At 60.9% G+C, this 21,200-nt stretch overlaps 2 protein-coding genes across 2 annotated transcripts in view; one reads left to right on the top strand and one right to left on the bottom strand.

Moving 5' to 3' along the window:
• Positions 1–7,078, bottom strand: part of RAB22A (RAB22A, member RAS oncogene family) — a 41,511-nt gene extending 34,433 nt beyond the window's left edge. Inside the window, exons 1-2 of the mRNA XM_055137423.1 lie at positions 6,818–7,078; positions 5,808–5,887 (exon numbers count right to left, since the gene is read on the bottom strand). Coding sequence (XP_054993398.1) covers positions 5,808–5,887; positions 6,818–6,853 — 116 coding nt within the window. The 5' untranslated portion in view covers positions 6,854–7,078. The remainder of the gene's footprint in view (positions 1–5,807; positions 5,888–6,817) is intronic.
• LOC129405003 (uncharacterized) lies at positions 6,852–19,370 on the top strand. The gene is made up of 4 exons (XM_055139957.1): positions 6,852–7,103; positions 11,836–11,914; positions 12,026–12,029; positions 19,283–19,370. Exons 1-4 carry the CDS (start codon positions 6,852–6,854, stop codon positions 19,368–19,370), a joined length of 423 nt encoding a protein of 140 aa, XP_054995932.1.
• The last annotated feature ends 1,830 nt before the right edge of the window (positions 19,371–21,200 follow it).

Below are 21,200 nucleotides of genomic sequence, written 5' to 3'. Positions count from 1 at the left end.
GGCCCTCACACTCTGCCTGACCCTGACGGGACTCCCCTGCACCGACGTTCAGCAGCACTTGGGGTCAGAGAGCTGGTGTGGCAGGTCGGGCTCTTTCCTCACACACCATCAACTGGGTCCAGACCCCAGACGGCGCCCAAACCTCACCAGGAGTGATTCCTGTGACCCCCTAAGCACAGAGCCAAGAGCAAGCCCCGAGCACTGTCAGCCGTGGCCCCAAAAACTAAACAATCCCAAACCAGAATGGGATGCTCTTTCCTCCCGGCTGCGCTGGGGGCCAAGGTACAGCCTCTGTCCCTGCTTCCAGCTTGCAGCCCACACGCACACGCCAGTGGACATCACTGACAGGGCTGGAGTCCAGGCGCTGTATGCAGCAGGCGGAGGCCCCAAGTACTGCCAGGAGTAACACCAGGAGCCCTTGGGTGTCCCCAAGTGTGGTCCCATCTCCCAAAAAATCCATTTAAGAATGTGTAAATGGGGGCCAGAGAGAGAGTACAGCAAGCAGGCGTTTGCCTTGCACAAAGCCACCTTGCATTCAGTCCCCGCATTCCTCCAGGAATAAGGCCTGAGCACCATCAAGAGTGGCCCAAAGACAAAGCAAATAAACAACAGCAACAACCCCATTTAAATGTTTCAAATAATGCAGATAAGCCAAGACAACTAGTGGCTACACGGAACAATGTACGGGGCTCCAGCGTTCCGGCTCTGCACTGCCATTTACCCGAACTACTCGGGGGCCTGCCCAGATCCGAGCAGGCTGGGTGACAGGGGCACAGCATTGGGGCAAGAGCTCTGAGCGGCTGAGTGCCCGAGGGCCACCACGGAAGGCACACTTCAGAGGTGAGCAAGACTAGGGGTGAAGGGACACTTAGAGGGTGACCCAGCCAGGCATGTGGGGGTGGACAGTGGGCATGAGAAGGCACTTATGGTTGCTGGCTTGAGGGGACAAGGACGTAATATGTTTGCTAAGCAACAAGCAGGTCAAGTTCCCACAGTACCCAGGGCTTGGGTCCTGCTGTCAGGAGTTAGGGGCACAGGGTGCCACCACCCGAGGCTTCCAAGAATTTGGCCCCAGAGGTGTGGGACCCCTCGGGAGCAATACCCCACAAACCACTTCCGCATCCTGCACACATAAGGGGCACAACCGTCCCTCTAATGCTTGCACCTCAGCACAGCAGGGATCCTGGGATTCTGTGACTATCCGGGTGCATCTTCCCAGCCAGACTGGGGTGTGGACCCCGGCGAGACACTAACCGGCGCCAGCAGAAGCCCGGGGGGAGGCCAAACCCATGCAGAGAAGCTCCAACGGGGACAAACGGCTGTGAAACATGGAGGCCGGCAGGGACAGATCCTGCCCTGACAGTGCCCCAGCAACAGCCTCTCAGCGACACGGGACGCGCCGAGGGGGACCAATTTAGCAGAAAATCTGTAAAACCAACTTTGCAAAGGCAAGCGGCCCTTCTGGGAGGCTACCGTGTCCCCAGGTGCAATTCCTGACTCGCAGGCGGGGGTCCCCGCGCCGCCCTCCCTCTGGAGAAGCCCACATTCTCTCCTGAACCTGCTACCCTTATTTCCCCTCCGCTCTCTCACTGCCCTATTCGGCTCCTGCGATTTTTCTCTGTGCGGGACGGTGAAAAAGCCAGGAGGAGCGCGGAAAGGAAGGCAGCACTGCCGCTTGGCTGACGTGGGCATGCGTCCCTGTCGCATCGCCCTGCCCACTCCTGAGTATCCGCAAGTCATGCTACCCGGAGAACTCTCCAGACAAGTACCCTTGGGTCCTCTGATGCCTGCAGGGGATGGAGACGTGGGGTTCGCGGAGCAGAGCCCCCGTCTTCTCTCTAGACCACCTCTTCCCAAACTTCAACAGAAAGGAAGAGGACCCGCAGGTGTCAGTGAACCCCGTTCTGAATTTCACGTCTAGGATCTCACAGGTAGAATTCAGCGGCCACTGTCCCGAGTCCATCATGGCCCCGCAGGACCTGTACTTTCCAGCCACAGAGCTCAGGGAAATGAACTGCATGGAACAAGATTTCTTTTATTCTTTTAATGCGAGTGTCTGCTTGACTCATCTTCGTGTAGGCTCGCATGCTGCATCTAAGGACGCAAAGAACCCGGACAGGCGTTCCGACCAACTGTCCTTTCCCGCGCTGAGCAACTCCCCGCTTCAGGCCAGTTCAGTGGTTCCCCAAGACACCAGGCGACAAGACCAACTTCCCTGCCATGGACATTCCAGGACAGTCTGACAAGTGCCCAGAAGAGTTGGTAGGACATAAGCGTCCCACCAAGCACAGGCAGGTGCTTGTGGCAGACCCTTGGCCGTGACCCACCCAGGTACTCTTTGGTGACGGAGGGAGGAGAGGGACGCGGGAGATGCCTCTCGGGCTCTTACCTCTCCATCCTCACCGGCAACACTCAGGGCCAGAACCAAACTCAGACCCCACCCATGCCAGGCCCTATTCCCAGCCCCCTATTCACGTTCTTGCCTGGACCCTGTCACTCTTAAGGGAGCCACCAGGGTACTTCACTAATGCCCACGGAGACAGAAAAGGCCTTCTGGACCAGAGCACAGCACGGGAAAAGCACCAGTGTGAAAATGGGGTTCCGTGGTGTGTGCTCAGAGGGACGAACAGAGGAGCAAGGGTGCGGCTGAGGCAGCAGAGGTGGCTGCTCCAGACCCAGAAAGGTCTCCTCAGTGCTGGGGCCACACGGGGCAGTGTCCGGATCAGAGCCAGCGCTGAAGCCGCAGCCACTGCGGAGCAAGGACCCTGGCCTCAGCACCGCCGTGGTCCTGAGCAAGGCCTCCACCGCACCTCTAAAGCAGCCTCCACGGCAACGGGAGCCAGGCGAGGGCCAGGAGGCAGAGCCTGGCTGATGGAGCCGGGTCAGCAGTCCAGCAGGAAGGGCCCGCAGGCACGGGGAGAGGGGACGGGGCCCCAGGGCCAGGCGCCAGCAGAACTGCCAAGGGGGTTGGGGAAGGACGGGGAGCTGGCAGGGGCTCTCAGCCCTGGGAAAGTCTGTCCGGAACTCCTCCCACAGCCCCAGGGCACACTCCTAAGACCCCCGAGCAGCAGAGTGGCAAAGGCTGCAGAGGTGCATCCCACCACGGGCGCAGGCCCCGACTCCCGGACACACCTCTCCACCTCTCCCGGCCTCACGGACCTGGGGGAAGACCGGCAGAGACCACGGCGAGGGAAGTGGGGCTTGCTGGAGCCACAGTGAGTTCGGCAGGGCTGAGTTCCAGGCCACACGGCGGGAAGCGGGGTCTGGTGCGAAGGACAAAAGCCTGTGAGGTGAGCCTGAGTCTGTCACACCGAGTACTGGACTCAGCATGGGGTGAAGGCCAATGGGGCCAGAGAGGAGAGCGAGGGGCACTGTGACAGGCACTCAGGACCTCCGCCTGCTGTCACCAAGCCGGCAACCCCTCCCTCCGTTTTGCCCTTGGTTCTCCCCACACCCCCACCTCTCACAGCTCCAAAACACACCCCCAACTCCACCTGCCTCAGTTTCACTGTCGCTCCCGAGGGAAGGGAGCACCATTATCACCACCAACCAGTTAACTTCCAGTCTTCAGACAGTTTTTATTGTTGTGTTTTTTGGGTCTGGAGGCCACACCCAGTGGTGCTCAGGGCTTACTCCTGGCAGGGCTCAGGGGACAGTATGTGGTGCCAGGCATCAACTAATAGCAAAGCAAGCACCTTTCCCACTGTGCTCTCTCCCCTACCCAGTTTGAAGGTTTGTTTTCATTTGGGGACCACCCCAGCAGTGCTCAGAGAATGTGTCAGGGGACTACATGGGGAACAGGGGATGGAATCCAGGTTGGCCGCAGGCAAGGCAAGCACCCTACCAACTGGTTCTCTCTCCACCCCTTCAAACCCTTTGCCAAACTTTTTACTGAAGTTTAATTTCCTCTCTCACTGTGTGAACGCCAGCGCTTCCAAGTCTTGCCCTCCATCACCAGGCCCCTCTGACCCAGCCTGCTCTATGCTCTTAGCCTCCCACTTCTCTGGCAGCATAGAAAATGGTCAAAAAAAAAACCCCTCAAACTAATATGCATAAGGTCAGGAAGGCAGGAACCAAGTTTATTTACATCAGGAGCTGACGACTTTTTCCTGGAAAGGGTCAATTAGGAAGTGTTCTAGCTATGCGGACTACTGGGTGTATGTTGAGCGCATAGCTCCAAAACAGCTGGAAACAAAATGTAAACGGGCATGACCGTGTTTCAATCAATTTTCATTAACAAAACAGAAAGTGGGACAAAGGGTCAGTTTGTGGACTCCCGGTCTCACTCATCAGCACCGTTTCATATCTGGCATGTGACAGCAGCTCCATGGAAGGCTGAGGGGGAATGTCACTGGTTCTGGCATCAGGTGGGAACCAGCCTGCAGAGAAGGGGGTGCACAGCAGCTGAGGAAGCAGTGACTTGTCCTTCAAGAATTCTGGTCTAAGCAGCCAGGCGAGGGGACAAGGTCTCAGTGGAGCTGGCGGAGCAGGCCAGATACAGAGCTGGGGGAGAGAGGGGTCTCCACAGGAGCAGGCCAGATACAGAGCTGAGGGAGAGAGGGGTCTCCACAGGAGCAGGCCAGATACAGAGCTGGGGGAGAGAGGGGTCTCCACAGGAGCAGGCCAGATACAGAGCTGGGGGAGAGAGGGGTCTCCACAGGAGCAGGCCAGATACAGAGCTGGGGGAGAAAGGGGTCTCCACAGGAGCAGGCCAGACACAGAGCTGGGGAGAAAGGGGTCTCCACAAGTGAGGTGTTGGGGCACATGACTGATGGAGGAGGGGGAAAGGGGAGACCATGAGCTGTGGGGAAGCTGCACCCTCTGTCCGGCGCACTGTGAGAGGAGCCACGAGGAGCACAGGCATGGGCGCTCAGGGCAAGGCCGCAGCCTGCCAGGATGGTCAGACCGCGCCCTCTTCTCCTGCCCCTGTGAGAAAGCATGTCAGAGCCATTCTCTCAGGCCTGACAGCTCTGAAGTGTGTCACTCACTGAGTCACCCACACACTGGCCATCACTTCCTGTCCCTTCACTTTCCCGTGCAGGTAGTGACAGGCAGGCCTGGGGGAGGATGAACTCACGCTTCAAACATGTGGCCACACCCAGTTCTTTCTGGAAGGGCACGGGAGGCCTCGAGTGTCCGAGCCAGCATGGGGCGGCTCTCGGGCGGGCCTCCTCAGGTGCAGGCTCCGGTGCAGGCCGCAAAGACCTCTCCTGAGAAACGCTTCAGCCAGAGAGCACAAGCTCTCCCCTCAAACGGAAGATACTGTCTTACTGGGCGGGGCGCGAAGGCAGCCGGGCGGCTCTGTGGCTTCTCACCCCAGCCCAGCCCGACCTGCAGTCAACTCCTCCTGAGGCAGCCCGAGGCGCGCACAGCTAACCGCCCCGAGAGTTTCCTCAGGCAGGACCCCAGAGCCCCGACATTTCCCTCACGCAAGGCCAGAGCCCTGAGGAAGCCCGTCCCGACCCACAGGGACGGGCGAGGGCCCGGGCTGCTCCGGCCCTTCAGAGGAGCCCAAGCCCGCCCTCTCTGGGTGCACCTGCTCCTCCCGCCCTCCCGCCAGGGCGAGAGTCTCCGCGACCCCCCGGCCAGGTGACCGCGGACGCCACGGAAGCAACGCTCCAGTACCTCCTTCCCGAGCCTCCACGCCCGCAACAAGGATGGCTCCCCTCAGGGCCATGGTCCGGGCCGAGGCTCGGAGACAGTGCTCGGCGACAGTGCTCGCGCGACCCTCCTCGGCTCGCCCGGCCCCCCTTTCCGGCGCTGCTGGGCCCGTGTCACGCCCCGCGGACGGACGGCGCGTCCCTTACCCTATGGTCGGGTTGATGTTGGGGTCGAAACTGTCCTCCACGAACCGCCAGACGATGCTCGACTTACCGACGCCCGTGTCCTGGGGGGAGAGGGGGGTCAGGGGCACGCCGGCCCGGGCAAACATCTGGGAGCGTCACGGGGGTATGGGGTCTGGGGGCGCCACAAGGGGCGGGGGGTCTGGGGGCGTCACGGGGAGCGGGAGGGTCTGAGGGTATCACGGGGGCGGGGGGAGTCTGGGGGCGTCACGGTGGGCGGGGTTAGCCTGGGGGCGTCACGGGGGGCGGGAGGGTCTGGGGGTGTCACGGGGGCGGGGAAGACTGGGGACGCCACAGGGGATGGGGGTCTGAGGGCGTCACGGGGGACGGGGGGAGTCTGGGGTCGTCACAGGGGGCGGGGGGGTCTGGGGGCGCCACAAAGGGCAGGGGTCTGGGGGTGTCACGAGGGCGGGGGTCTGGGGGCGTCGCGGGGGGAGTCTGGGGGCACCACAGGGGGCGGGGGTCTGGGGGTGTCATGGGGGGCGGGGGTCTGGGGGTGTCACGAGAGCGGGGGTCTGGGGGCGTCGTGCGGGGAGTCTGGGGGCGCCACACAGCCGGGGGGGGTCTGAGGGCGCCACAAGGGGCGGGGGCCTGAGGGTGTCACGAGGGCGGGGGGAGTTTGGGGGCATCACGAGGGCGAGGCGTCTGGGGGCGCCACAGGGGCGGGGGCCTGGGGGTGTCACGAGGGTGGGGGGTCTGGGGGCGTCACGGGAGCAGGGGCCTGGGGGCATCACGAGGGCGGGGGTCTGGGGGCGCCACAGGGGCGGGGGCCTGGGGGTGTCACGAGGGCAGGGGTCTGGGGGCGTCGCGGGGGCGCCGCGCTGGCGGTCATCGGGCCGAGCGAGCACGTGGGTCGGGCCGGGCGCGGGCGGGGCCGGAAGCTCCGGGCGCCGCGGCCCGGGCGCCTCCCGAGGAAAAGTTTCTCAGGGGGCGCCGGGCGGGCGCGGCCGGGGTCGGGGGCCCGGCCTACTCACCCCCAGCAGACACACTTTCAGCTCCCTCAGCGCCATGCCGGAGCCCGGGCCGCGGGCCGCGCCGCCCTACGCGGAGGGAGAGGCCGGGCCCAGCACGAGCATCCCGCGGGGCCGCCGCCGCCGCACGGCCCGGCCCGCCGCCGGGAGCCCAGAGGCGGCGGCCGCCCGCCCACCCGCGGCTCGGCCCGTGCGTCGCCGGCCGCGCGGGACCCGCCTCAGCAGCCCCGAGCCGAGCGCGGCCTCCGGGGCGCCGTCGTCGCCGCCGCCATCTTGGGACGCCGGCCGGGTCACGTGGCCTCCCCGCCCACCTCCGCGGCCACCTTCGCAGAGGCTCGCGCGGGGGCGGGACCGCCGAGGCGCGGGCCCCGCCCCCAGCACGCGGGCCCCGCCCCCGGCCCCTCCCAGGACGCGGAGCGAGCGAGGCTGGCCGGGTTCTGCGAGGTCCGGTCCCCGCCCCTCCGCCCGGGCCACGCCCCCCGCACTCGGGCCCCGCCCCCGGCCCCTCCCAGGACGCAGAGCGAGCCGGCCGGCCGGGTTCTCGGGGCTCCGCCCCGGCTCCGCCCTCGAGCCCACCTGGGCCGCTCCCCCGCGCGACTTGAGGACTGGCAAGGTGGCTTAGGTGATCGTAAGTAACAGTTGCGCACCTCACCCCGGAACCGGGGCGCATGGGGCTTGGGGGGTCGCCACAGGCCAGGGCCCCCAACTGCAGGGATGCTGGAAGCTGCGGCCCCTCCTCTGGGGGCGGGCGGCGGCGGGGACCCTCCCCTCGGGTGGCTACGAAACTTGGTCCTTCTGGTCACTTTCTCCTTCGCGATGGCAGAGCCCGGGGTTCCGGGCAGGGGGATAGCACTGTCCCAGGCGCTCCACCCCACACCCCTCCCGGCCTCAGAACTGCGCCAAGGGGGGCGGGAACCCAGCCCCACTTGCCCAGGTGTCTTGGGGCGCCCCCTTGCCCGGGGATCCTTGGCCGCCCGCTTGCCCAGGAGTCCCAGGGCCGCCCCCTCTGCCCAGGGGTCCGGGGCCCCTGCGCCCTCTCCTTTGGGAATCCCTGGAGGGGGTCGCAGCGGGGGGGGGGGGGTCGCCCGCATCCTGGCAAGCTCGTTTCCTTTCACAGTGCATAGTTTCCTTTCCTGCCCAACTGTTGCTGCGGACCACCTGTTTGGCGCTGGCCGGCCTGGTGCAGGGCCCTGGGCCTGAAAGGATGTGCAGAAACTCCCCTTCTGAGGGGCAGCCCCCCCCCCCCCCCCGCATGAGCCCCTCAGGGCTGGGCGGCTTGCTGGTGAGGTGGGGCACAGAAACCCTCGCCACACCGCCTTCCCTCTCACACCAGCCACCCCTTTCCTAAGAAGTAAGGCTTGGGAGACTCTCCGTGGGTCCTGGCAGCTTTAAACCAGGGACCCGCACTTTCATGTTTGTCGAAGGAAACTTCACACATCATGACACCCAGAGGAGCCATGGAGCAGACGGTTTGGAGCAGGAGCCGGGGCGCTTTGGGCTGCGGGCCTGTGCCACGCTTGACCTGCTCGGTGACCCTAGACAAGCCACAGAGCCAGCAGGCGTCTCAGTGGCCTCATCCCGGCTCGGCACTTGGAAAATGGGCCTTATGTGGTCCTTGTCAGGAGGCTTTGGGGAAGGTTAACTGAAAATGGAAGGTTCGGTGCCACACCTCCGGGCGTAGTTAATGCTGGGTGAAATCCAGCCGCTGTTACTGTCGCTCCAGTCGGCCCTGGTAGCCGCGTTGGTGAGCCGTCACAGATTTGCAGAAAGCTGACCATCAGCGCCAAGGAGCAGGCTGGCCTGGCCGGAGTGACCAGTAATTGGACTTCTTTCTGCTCTGTTTACTCCTTCAGTCATTTTGTATGTATCTTAGACAGGGAAAAGGAGACAGCAGACAAAGGAGTGACATTACTTCGGACCCATTTGGACAGATTCTGGATTTTGGAGACTTGTCATACGGAAGGCCCTGAATGCTATTTAGGTGGCTGGCAGGTCTCTGCCCTCATACAATACTGGACCCCATGGGGTGCTGGGCCTTAAACCTGGGTGGGTCACCTGCAAGGCAAGTGCCCTTCCCGATGCCAGGAAACTAGCCTTTAAAGGAACTCCCAGGCCTTTGCGTTTACTGAGTAACTCTGGTGGAAGTGGCACCTCTTTGATGTTGGACCCTCTTGTCCCTTCCCCAAAGCCTCCTGACGAGGACCACATAAGGCCCATTTTCTAAGGTCCTAGCTGGGATGAGGCCACTGAGACTCCTGCTGGCTCTGTGACTTGTCTAGGGTCACCGAGCAGGTCAAGCATGGCACAGGCCCGCAGCCCAAAGCTCCTGCTCCGAACCGTCTGTTCCACGGCTCTTCTGGGTGTGACCCAAGAAGCAAAAAAAAAAGAATCATCATTAATTGGGTCAGAGGTAATGATGCCATTTTCATTTTTCTTCAAGAGAAAGGGCCTTGTTCAACAGAAATGAGCGTTTATGGGTGAAACTATTTGACAGGTGAGGGTTGCTTTCAAATCCCGCAGTAAGTAAACAGTATTGGGGAGGAGGCTTGATGGGAAGATGACGGCATGTCGGTCCCTGGAGCTGGGCTTGGGCTATGCTGTTCCCTCTGTTTTGCATGTGCTTAGAAATATCTATGATAAAAAGTTTTTTAAAAATGAAATGTAAGTCTTGTCTCTGATCAAACGTCTGTACCAAGAATTGGAAAGTTGGATTTCTATTCGGAAGTTGGCTGCAAAGTTATCGTGACATTCATTTAGCTTCCCAAACTCTGATTCACAGAATCTATTAGGATCTGGGGAGCAGCGTATTTCTTTTCAAATGTCTTAAAGCGCAATTGGTGAAAGCAGTTGAGAGAGCGTCTGCACTTGGTGAAAAGAGCTTCGTGCCTCGTTGATATTCCACCTTTGTTGGAGCAGAATTAGCTGCCTGAAGGGTCGAGATAGGCTTTCCACGCTGGGTGCAGGAAGGAGGGCGGGTGCTCCTGCTTGAATGGAAGACGTCCTCCTGGGGGAAACCCTTCATCTCACCTGCCGGCTTTGTTCCAAGTTTATAACCAAGTTGTGCTTCCAGAGCAGAATAACCATATGAATTTGAGCCCTAAATCGAACCATTGATCTATTTCTCTGAACTGTAATATAAACTTGAATCAAACATTGTCACTTTAGAAAGAAACCCGGACAGGCCTCCCTCCAAGTGTTTGAATAGGACAAGAACTAGCAGACCTTACTGAGCCTCAGGAAATAGCACCAAACCGACATCCGACTCTACTTTTTTTTTACTTTTATAAATTTATTTCCTAATAATTTTAAAATAATAATTTGCATTCTCTGAAGTTTCTTTGGACCAACTAATATGGAATAATTTTGCTATATGCCTGCCATGGGGGCAAAAAAAACCCAGAAGCCTCATTTATGTCAGGGAAGATATGATAACTACTACAATAAGGTTCAAAATGAAATGTAATGCAACATATTTTACCCGCTAGAGTTGAAGACTTAGTTATGTAAATGAGAATAGGCAGTATACTATATTGTATTAGGCTATTTGAATCTTATTTGTGTAGATTAAAAATCATATATCAACTAATTGATATATGACTTGTTGATTTATTTTATTTTTATAAAGTTGTTCACAATAATTTATTACATTCAGTATTCCAGTACCAATCCCACCACCATTACATCTTCCCACCACCTTATTTTGGATTTTTCCACCCCAACCCCCAAAGCCTGCCCCCGAAGCAGGACCTAAATAATTTATTTTGTATTGTTTGTTATAAATAATCCACTAAAAATGACCGAAAAAAAAGTTTCCTTAGAGGAAAGTGTGAAGATTATTGTATTTCACCCTGGAGCCATTAAGCCATTAAGTATAAGAGATTACTAATATGTTGTTAAAGGTTGAGCCTTATGTGCTAATACATATATATGTATATTTTTTCAAGGTTGGTTGCCTTCTACTTTACACCCCATCAAAGGTGTTGTGCTACTCTTGGTAAATCAGTGGCGTGGAGTATGAGATGTCACTCCAGGAATTCTAAAACTTTTAGTAGAGTTATACAGCTGAGGTTAATTTTTTTAAAAACAGGATGATGACTCTGGGGTCCAGAGACATCTCTGTGGCATATTGCTCTCGTGTTGCTCTCTTCCGAGAGATTTATTTGTGAATCTCTGTGTCATGGTAGTTAATGAGCTTATATGGCGCCAGAAGCAGTTCATGGGGGTGACTGCCAGGCTACCGGAAGCTCCCAGATGGGGGAGGTCACCCATCCTGACTCCGTGGGGGCCTGGGGGTTTCAGTCACAAGTCCCTCATGTCTGGGTGTTTCAGCAGATTCACTCATGGATGAGGCTCGTCTGATCCTTGGAGATTGGCCCTGAGCGTGGTGGCAACTGAGTTCTGGAGGTTTTTGGCTACGGGGGCTCTGTTGGGGTGGGTGTGGGAACTCCCCCAGCCCCCTCCGGGTTGCCCCAGATGAGACAGCCTGGTGCGGCGTCTGGAGGCATCTCTGCAGCGTGTCGCTCTCATGTTGCTCTCTGCTGAGAGATTTATATGTGAGTCTCTTGACATCTGACTCTTGTCTGGCAGAGATGGCTAGGTGCGTTTCTGGAGCCCCGTTTGCACGCTGGGATCTTTGTGGGCCAGAGGGTCTCTATACAATGCTCGGATCGCCTGGAGGCAGCCAGCGGGCTGGGGGAGCGAGTGGGACTGGCTGTGTTCCTGGGGCTGGCCGGGCACTGCCAGCCGTCCTCTGCAGCCCCACATCAGACTTGGCCTGCCCCGACCCAAGCCTGCTCGGCTGCTGTTCACCGTGAGTCGGGTTGGAGAGCCGTACTTTTTTTGCCGGCGTAACTTAAACTCTGCTTTGTTGAATCATCCTTGACGAGTTGTTCAAAATGTGCTTTTCCAGCTGGTGTGTTGGGGAAACACCTGCTAGTTTCCCCCCAACACGAGGAAGGTGGCCAGGAGCTGAGCTCACTTTGCTCTCCCCTGTGACGCCCTTGACCTTCCGTGTCGCCCAGGAGCCCATGATCACGCCCTTGACCTTCCATGCCGCCCATAAGCCCATGGTCACGCCCTTGACCTTCCGTGCTGCCCCCAGTCATGCCCTTGACCTTCCATGCTGCCCCCGTCACGCCCTTGACCTTCCATGCCCCCCGTCACGCCCTTGACCTTCCATGCCTGCCGCCTTTTCCGTTCCCCATGAGATAGACGGGTGCGTCTCGGAGATTCCCCAAGATGGTCTCCAAAAAGAGAGTCTGAAATGGCTTTTTACATCACAAGCTTTGGCTTACGGAGGCCCCCTGCAGAGCAGCCCTGGGCCCAGTCCGGGTGGTGCCGGTGGGGGATGGCCCATGGCATGCTGGGAATTAAATTCAGAGCCTCACACGTGCAAAGCGTGTGTTCTGTTGCTTCTGCCACACTCTGCACCCACAAATTCAGAGATTTTATTTATTTATTTATTTAGGCATTTGCCTTGCACATGGCCGACCTGAGTTCGATTTCTCTGTCCCTCTCGGAGAGCCCGGCAAGCTACCGAGAGTATCTCGCCCACATGGCAGAGCCTGGCAAGCTCCCCGTGGCGTATTCAATATGCCAAAAACAGTCACAACAAGTCTCACAATAGAGATGTTACTGGTGCCCGCTCGAGCAAATCCATGAATAACGGGACTATAGTGCTAATAGTGCTATTTATTTATTTATTTATTTATTACTTTTTGAGTCAGACCCGGCAATGCACAGGGATTACTCCTGGCTTTGCACTCAGGAATTACTCCTGGAGGTGCTCAGGGGACCATATGGGATACTGGGAATCGAACCCGGGTCAACCATGTGCAAGGCAAACGCCCTACCTGCTGTACTATTACTCCAGCAACAAATTCAGATATTTTAAGCAAATTTTGTGGTTAAACCTAGCTAGGGGAAAGTTGTTTGCCCTTCCCCTTTGTGGTCTCAACCCTCGGGGCAGAGGGATGGGAGTGGCGGTGTGTGGGGGGGGAGGCTTTCCACCCCAGGAGGGGCCGAGGGGGTACTGCGGTGAGGGGTTACACAGGAGGGAGGGCTGCAGCCCGGGGGGTGGCTGGGCAGTGGGGAGGTGCCCAGGGTGCCCCTTCCCTGAGCTGGGCAGACCTCTGCGTCTCCTTACTGCTCATCCAGGCTCCCCAGGGCCGGGGGCCTCGCCCAGAGCGTCAGAGCTGGGGCCGCAGAGGGCTCTCCAGCCGGGGTCTGAGCACGGCCACAGCTTCAGAGCCCAGGACAGGCGTCCGTTCGGCCACACCCACGCTAGAACCGCGCAGTCTCCGAGACGAGACCCCCTCACGCCCGCTCTCGGGAGTCCGTGCCCCGGGCCAGGAGGACCCGGGCGTGTCGGGGGCACGGAAGGGCCGTGTGGGCTAGGCAGTGGGTTGGGCGCTGCTTCACCCCAGGGGGCCAGGGAAGGATTGTGTGGTCGGGGAGGGGGTCTCTGCTCGAGGGGCCTCTGTCGAGAGGGGGGCTGTGCAGGAGAGCCAGAGCTGACCCCCGGGCCCGAGGCTGAGGGGTGGTCTCCTGCCGGGGGCTGGTGGGTGACTGTGGGTTGCGGCCCGGGAGGGGGTTGTCACAGGCACTGGGGAACGTGGCTCATTTCCGTTCAGCTGGAGGCGGCTCCCTCTCCCCGGGGCAGTGGCAGGAAGCCGCAGGGGCCGGAGGGACACCCAAAGAAGGACCCGCCAGGCAGTGCCGCGTCCACGGGGCAGCCGGGGAGAGCCCGTGGGTCCCCCGAGGGGATTCTGTTCGGAGGCTCAGTGATGCTGCTCAGGGAGGTGGGCGGGAGCCTTGTTCTTGTGGGCAGGTGGGCAGGGGTGAAGCAGTACCGTAGGGAAGGGAGAGAGAAGCCCGGGGCCGACGCCCCAGGCAGAGCAGGAAGCCGGAGGCCCTTGGACCCGCGTTCTGTTCGGGGCGACCCTCGTGCCGTGCAGGTGCGCTGCGGCCTTTCGGGAGCGAGGAGGCGAGAGGCGGCCATGGCTGCCCCCGGGGGGCCCACGCCAGGCAGCTCTGCCGGGCAGTCCCTCACCCCTGCGTGGTCCCCGCTGCTCCTGGGCTCCGGGGGCTCCCACTGGGGTGTCCCCGGCTGGGGACCTTCCAGGGAGGCGGGAGGGCCCGAGCTGAGTTGCTGCTCTCGGAGCCCAGAGCACGTTTGCCTCATCTCTGTGTTTTCTGGAGATGTTGGAGGACTGGGAGGGCCCGGCCGGGAGGTTCTCGGGACAGTCGCCTTCGCCCGGGTGAAGCTGTTCTCATACTGTGGGGCGCCCGGGGCTCTGAGCCCGCGTGGGGGTGTCTCACGGCGCTGGGTGAACAAGTCCGATGCCAAGGGGCCACGGCACAGGTGTGCTCACGCCTGCGCAGGGCAGGCACTGGACGTTGGCAGAGCGGTGAACGGCAGGGCCCCGCGAGGGCCTTTTGGAGATGCTGGGAGCAGCCTCTCGCCTAGCGGGCGTGACGGTGCAGGAAGATGGTCCTAGTCCTGGCCGGCTGGAGGAGGTCACCCTCCTTGCGGGCAGAAGAAAGGGCTAATGAACTGGCGGGTGCAGGGGCCGGGCCAGCCGGGGCGGGGGGTGCTCAGGTCTCCGTGGAAGGCGGGCCCCTCCCAGCAGCTGGGCCCTGCGGGAGAAGCAGCTTTGCTTGGTCCCGCTGTCTGGGTGGGAGAGACGTCTCTGTGTTTGGGGGGCTGTGGGCGCCCCACCGACCCCCGCTCTTCTGTTTCGAATCGGCCTCAAGTCTGACTCGGACAGTGGCTCGTTGCGCAACTCGGCCCTGCCGCACTGCCCGCCCTCTCGGGCCTAGCGGGCGCGGGGCGAGGCGCCCACCGGAAGCTCTTCCCTGCCAGGTAACCCGAGTCGGCGGCGTCCTGTGGACTGTCAGCCCAGGATGGGTCGTAAATAATGGCAGGTTTTGGAAGCTGTGATTAAAGCCACAAATCACGGAGGAATTTCCCGTCTGCATGGTGTGGACAGGCCAGGCGCTCCTGAATTAAACCGTCTCTCGGCCAGCCCGCAGCGCGGGGCTCCTGAGAGCCATCGGTGGCCCCAAGATTCGAGGCCGGCAGCCCCCCGCAGCAGCCAGCCACCCCACCCACCGCACGCCGGGGGGAAGGGCCCCCAGACCTCAGTTACATCGTCGGGGACGTGTGTGGGGGTTCCGTGCCTGCCTCCCCCAGAGCCGGCAAATCAAGATTAAGAGTCCCCTTGATTCTTGGGGGGGGGTCAAGTGCTGTTTGAAGCTCTTAGGGTCTCAGGTTAGGGAGTGTGAGACCACCACAGGGAGGGCTTGATCAGCCCCAGGCACATGTTACTTGCAGCCTTGCAAAGACTTCACTACTGGTCTTTGAAGTTATGGAGGGGAGGCTTTCAAGAGCGTCTGCAAGTCCTGCGTGAACACATTCGTGTATGTGTGTGTGTGTGTGTGTGTGCATGCACGCGTGTGTGCACCCATATGTGTGCGTGTGTGTACGTGTGCACGTGCATGTGTGTGCATGTGTGCACGTGCGTGTGTGCACCCGTGTGTGCATGTGTGTACGTACGTGTGTGCACGTGCGTGTGTGCACCCGTGTGTGCATGTGTGTACGTACGTGTGTGCACGTGCGTGTGTGCACCCGTGTGTGCATGTGTGTACGTACGTGTGTGTGCGTGTGCATGTGTGTGTGTGTGTGTGTGAGAGAGAGAGAGAGAGGGCACATTTTGTAAACAAGGCCTCTACCTCCTGGGCCACCCGGCACTGTCTTTGGAGCATTCTGAGCGGCTCGTGCCTGTCTGTCCCCCAGCCGAGGTCCCTGGTGTCCTGTCAGAGACAGAATATTGGATCCGGGGGATAATTGGACTGGCCCGGGGTGGCATATCTCACGCAGAGTTATAGTGACAGAGTGACATGCTGAATGGAGAATCGTAAATATCGGCAGGGCCCGGAGAACGGTTCTTAATGAAAATGCTGGCTGGGATGGACGCGCCTTAACCCCTGTGCGCGTCTGCACCGGTAAAGGTCGCTCTCGGGGGCTGTTTTATTGGCTTTATTTTTTTCCCCTCTCTCGTTTCCACTCAAAACCCAGGCTACTGTGGCACCTGGGTCGGGATTTGGCGGCTTGAACTTGCTGGATCCTGGGGGCTGTACCAGGCGGCTGCCCCCCACCCCTTAGGTTCTTCCTCTCTCCTGGGGGGAGACTCCCCGAGGGGCTCCCAGGCTGCCCGCCTCGAACCCCTCTTCCTGCGTTCCCTGGCGCCTGGGTGTGGTGGGGATTACAGGGTGGTCATTCCCCTGCCCCTGGGATGCGCCTGCCACCCCCGTCCCCTGCCTCCAGCCAGGGGTGTGTGTGTGCCGTTGGTGGTGGCTCGCTGCCGGGAGACCCGAGTAGATCTTTGCACGCCTGAGGTAGGCTGACTGTGCGCTGTATCTTCTCCTCGACCCGGTTCCACTGTCTGGCCCAGCCCTGCCCCACGGGGCCGTGCTCAGCGCCGCCTCGGCTCAGTCCCGCACTGCTCTAGCTGAGTCGCCAGCCTGCTGTGAGCAATGAACGTGCTGGCGCCCATGTCTGTGCTCTTGAGCAGGACGCAGGCCATGGCAGATCCGCCCCACCCCCGACTCCGGCACCCCAAAGTGGGTTCCAGGGTTTGTTTTTTTTCCCAGGAGACCTGTTGTTTTCTATCAGTTTGGTCCTCTTTTGATGAGCTTGTTGGCGTTGCCCAGACCCTCTGGCAGGGCCCCCCCAGCTGTCCCCAGGGCTGCTGTGCACTCTGAACTGGATGGGGGGGGTCTTGGGGGACTCGCAGGTGCTCCCCACGGTCCCAGCAGCTCAGCACGAGGGACAGTGGAGGCGGTGTTCCTCGGGCCCCGGGGTGCCAGGGTCGGACTCCTGAGCTACACCCCGGAGGGGGGCCTTGAGGTTGGGGACCAAACTGGTGTCGGCCTCCTGTGAGACCAGCCCGCCTCCCGCCGTGCCGTCCTGACCTGGCTGCTTTTCTTTCCTCCCTAAGTGTCCTCAGCCAGCATCAGGGTCAGAGGAGAACCCCCGCCAGACGCACCGGAGAGGGTCTCCGCGTGAGGCCCTGGGTCCCCCTCGATGCGACCGAGCCTCTGGGCTCTTGTTCTTTGTCCCTTCCGAGGGCACGGGGCAGCCCCCGTGTGCGGCGGGCCGGGGAGCCATCGCCCGGAAACACGAGACCCCTCGTCAGGGAACTTGTCGTTCTTGGCAAACGCGAGATGGCACGATGGGAACAGACGAACAGGAACGGGGCGTATTTACGTGCCGGGTCATCATTCACGTCCAACCCGAGCGCGGGACAGGCCTGATGTTTCTGTGTGGCCCGAGCCACTCAGGCTGCAGAGTGACTGACCACTCAGGAGGCCAACACGCCCCCCACACACACACCCCTGAAGCGCTCAGCTTGTAGACAGCAGGTCGAAGACAGTGTGTCGGCTTGGCCGTAACTAGAGACGTTGGTTCTAGAAGATTCTGTGGGGCACGGCATGGGTCAGCATAAGCAGGGATGGTCTCGGGTTCGGAGTTTACAGGCCTCTGGAGAAATGGAGTAGAGGGGCTTCAGGTGGGTAGAGGCGGGGCGTGGCGACCATCTCGGGTGGTGTGCTGGAGGAGGGGAGGGTCTCCGGGGGCCTCTCGGCAGCACCCATGCCCTGCCCTTGGCAGCGGGCGCTGCGGTGTGGGAGTCAGAGGTGAGCAGGGGGACCAGGGAGGCGGGTGGGGTATGTGGGCCCCCAGGCCCCTCCCTGGGGGCTCCCAGGTGGGGACCTTTCTGATTGTCAGGACTCGGGACGTGGGTCATCTCGGCGTCTCAGGGGTGGGGGCTCAGCCCCCGCTCCAGCAGAGAGCGACGCCAAGCGCCCACCCGTGTCACAGAGTTTCTCGGCTGGTGATTGATTCCGTTTGTCTTTGAAGACTTAATAAAATAAAAAAAAAAAAAAGAAAACATTAAAAACGTCACAGGAAGAGGCCATCAATCATGGCACCTGGGCACTCGCCTTCAGGACAGACACGGGAGATGACGCTGTCCCTGTCCCCGGCCCCGGGGGGCATGGTGGAGCAGTTGCCAACGTGATGGGTGAGCAGGGGCCCTCGCTGAAACGCGAACTCACAGGAGCTTCTCATTCCGGAAGGGCCCAGGGTGCGGGCGCCCCACCGGGGAAAACGTTCTTGGGCGTAGCAGACGAGCAAACGCTGGTGCTCCGTACCCGAAGCAAAGACCCCTCCAGCCCGCCCGCCCTGCGGCCCTGACAGTGGATGGCTGTCCTGGGCTGCCCAGTGCCCTCCAGAAGGCCGCCCATGGCGGGCGGCTGCCTCTAATGCTGTTTTATCAGGATGTCATCTGTATTTTCTTGCTATCAAGTAACGTCTTTGACTTAGACAGAGCTGGTGTCAGCTGTTGAAATGAAACTTAAGCAAAATGTCATCAGACAAAAGGGAAACAACATTATTAAATTCTAGATAGACTCAGGCCCCTGCCAGAACTGGGAAGCACGAGCCCGGCTCTGAGTCGAAAGTGAGGAGGGGCGGAGAGATGGGGGCCGCGGGGCGAGCACAGGGCCTGGCACCCCAGAAGCTCCCCCGGGCCCTGCTGGGAATGATCCCTGAGCACCGCCAGGGCCACCCCCCCCCCAAAAAAAAACGGAAAAAATCCAAATCCAAGTGAAGATCAAGTCACCACAGGGATACGCTTGCAGCACACGCATGCCGGAAGGGGGCTTAGGCCTGTTGCCTGCTGGCGAGCTCTGTGGGGACCCAGGAGGCCTGGTGGCGGGGGTGTGCCCTCAGATGGGAGCTGCCGTGTCAGCAGGCCGCCAGGCCTGGCAGCCCGGTCACAGCCCGAGGGGCGCAGCCTTGTCAGGCTGCACAACGGAAGCCACGACGCCGTTTCGTGACACGGCTCTAACACGCCCGCAGCCTCGTCTCGCGGCCTCGGTGATTTCCCCCTTTCCTCCTGCCGTTGCTGCCGTGCGCTGGTCCTGCCCTGGGCCCGGGTGGACAGGAGAGCCGTGCAGCTTTCCCGGGCGCCGCACCCCGCACTGGAGCTCGGGGTCCCCTCGCCCCATGGCAGCAGCTGTGACTGGGGCTCCCCGCTTCTTCCTCAGGGCTCCTGGGACTCTCGTGGGCGGGTCGGGTGATCGGTCTCAGGAGACTGACTTCTGCAGAAGCCACGTTTGTGAAGCCTCTGCAGCGGAGGGCCCCCCACCCGCCACTCCCCTCCCCGCTCCGGCTGGCGAGGCCCCTCTAGGCCCCTGTCAGGTCTCTGCCCTGGAGCGCGTCCCCACACGCCGTTGGTTCCACGGTGCTGAGTTCGAGTCCCTCCTCCAGTGGCTTCAGGCCCTCGCAGAGCCCCCGCTCCCGTCCCTTTGCCCCACACACGGCCTTCCCGGCAGGGCCCTGTTCATACGTGACGAGTCTGTGTCCCTTTTCCCCCAGGCCCTGCTGCCTCCTCTCTGTCCCAGCTGCCCCGACTTTCTGCTTCGGGAGCCCCCGGGGCTGGCCGAGGCCTCGGCACCGTCCACTTCTCGCATCCTCCTAGCGAGTGTTTGAGTTCCAGACGCTGTTCGGGCTGTTTGACTCTCCGAGGTGCCTCCGAGGTGCGTCCTTTTACCTGTCCACACCTGACCCTGTGTGTGTTGGTCTTGACTTTGGTTTGGGGTCACACCCAGCGATGCTCAGGGGTCGCTCCCGGCTCTGCACTCAGGAATCTCTCTTGGTGGTGCTCAGGGGACCATACGGGCTTCCGGGGATCAAGCCCGGCCTGCCACGTGCCAGGCCAGCGCCCTCCCGCTGTCCCACGGCCACCGACCCTCCCCGTGTGCCATCCTTCTGGTTCCCGCTCTTCCCACTAGCCGTGTGTTCCTGTTTCCTTTTTTTTTTTCCCCCTTTTTGGCCACACCCGGTGGTGCTCAGGGCTCACTCCCAGCTCTGTGCTCAGCCATCACTCCGGGTGGCTTGGGGGGCCATGTAGGGTGCTGGGGATGGGACCTAGGCCAGCCGCACCCAAGGCCAGTGCCCTCCCTGCAGTGCTCTCCCTCCAGCCCCTCTGCTGCTTTACTGAGTGCTTTGGGTGGTCGCTCCACCCAGCGGATGCCCGTGTCCACCCTGGCAGCCCCGGCGGTCTGCTGGGAGGCTGGTGCCTTCCTGCACTTTGCTCCATGCCTGCTGGACACTCTCGGCGGGGCGGGGTCCCCGGGCCAGTGTGGGGACGCCTGTGCAGCGAGAAGCACGGTGGCAGGGTTCCCCCTGGCGGAGTCTTCTCTGGGCTTCTTCCCGCCCTCCTCCCCCACCCCTCCACTCCCGCCGCACACACTTTCCTGAGCTCTAGAGACAGAGACAGGGACAGTGTCAGGACAAAGTGGTCTCACGTGCTGAAGGCAGCGGGGGGTCGCGGCTCCTGTGTGCGAGGGCTGTCTGTCTGCCACCCAGTCTGTCTCTCTGTCCAGTATTATTTTGGGGTTTGATTTGGGGGCCACGCCCGGCCGTGCCCAGAGATCACTCCTGGTGGGGCTCAGGGGACCCTCGGGGCACCCCGTCCGCTCGCCGGGACCTCAGCCTGGCTGTCTGATCTCAGCACCCCGCAGCCCCTCAGGCATCTTCCCCTCTGCAGCAGCGGGAACAGCCCCAGCTCGGGGTCCCGACACCCGGCAGAGCGGCCCTGGGCCCCGGGTTCTGGCGGAAGCCCCCTCCCTCCCCACGCTCGCACACTCTCACTCTGCCCGCGTCCTCCGGGCTCTTCCTGGCTCTCTGCTCTGCGCTCACTCAGTTGGTGCTCAGGGACCCTGCGGTACAGGGGCTGAACCTGGGCGCCCACACCTAGAGCCTGTGCTTGGCCTAACAAGCGTCTCCCTGGTCCAGTTGCTGAATTGAGGGGGGAAAAAAAATTTTTTTTTTTTAATTTTTGAATTGGCAGAGCCTGGCAAGCTCCCCGTGGCGTAGTGGATATGCCAAATGTAGTAACAATAGCGGGCCTCGTTCCCTGACCCTGAAAGAGCCTCCGATACGGCAGCGTTAGGAAGGACGAGTAAGGAGAGGCTGCCAAAATCCCAGGGCTGGGACGAATGGAGACGTTACTGGCGCCCGCTCGAGCAAATCGATGAACTAGGGGATGACAGTGATACAGTGGTTTTTAACTTTTTTCTAGTTCAGGCGCATGTTTCCCAGGGTGCTGGCACAGGTGCCCCCTTCCCTCCCCCCTTCCCACCATTGAGTCTTTTCCTTCGTCCTGTTTGTTCTGGGCCCGGCTTCCTCCCCGTGTTTGTCGACTGTGAAATGCTCCCCTCGTCTTCGGGGCTGCTTGGCAGAGCTGCATGGGGGCCAGACCTGCCTGTTTCTCTCTCGAGCGGCTGCTGGCTGCCTCACGGCCTGGCCCTGGGTCCC

Source organism: Sorex araneus, chromosome 5 (genome assembly GCF_027595985.1).
Source record: "Sorex araneus isolate mSorAra2 chromosome 5, mSorAra2.pri, whole genome shotgun sequence".
NCBI lineage: Eukaryota > Metazoa > Chordata > Mammalia > Eulipotyphla > Soricidae > Sorex > Sorex araneus.
This window is presented reverse-complemented; position numbering and strand designations above follow the sequence as displayed.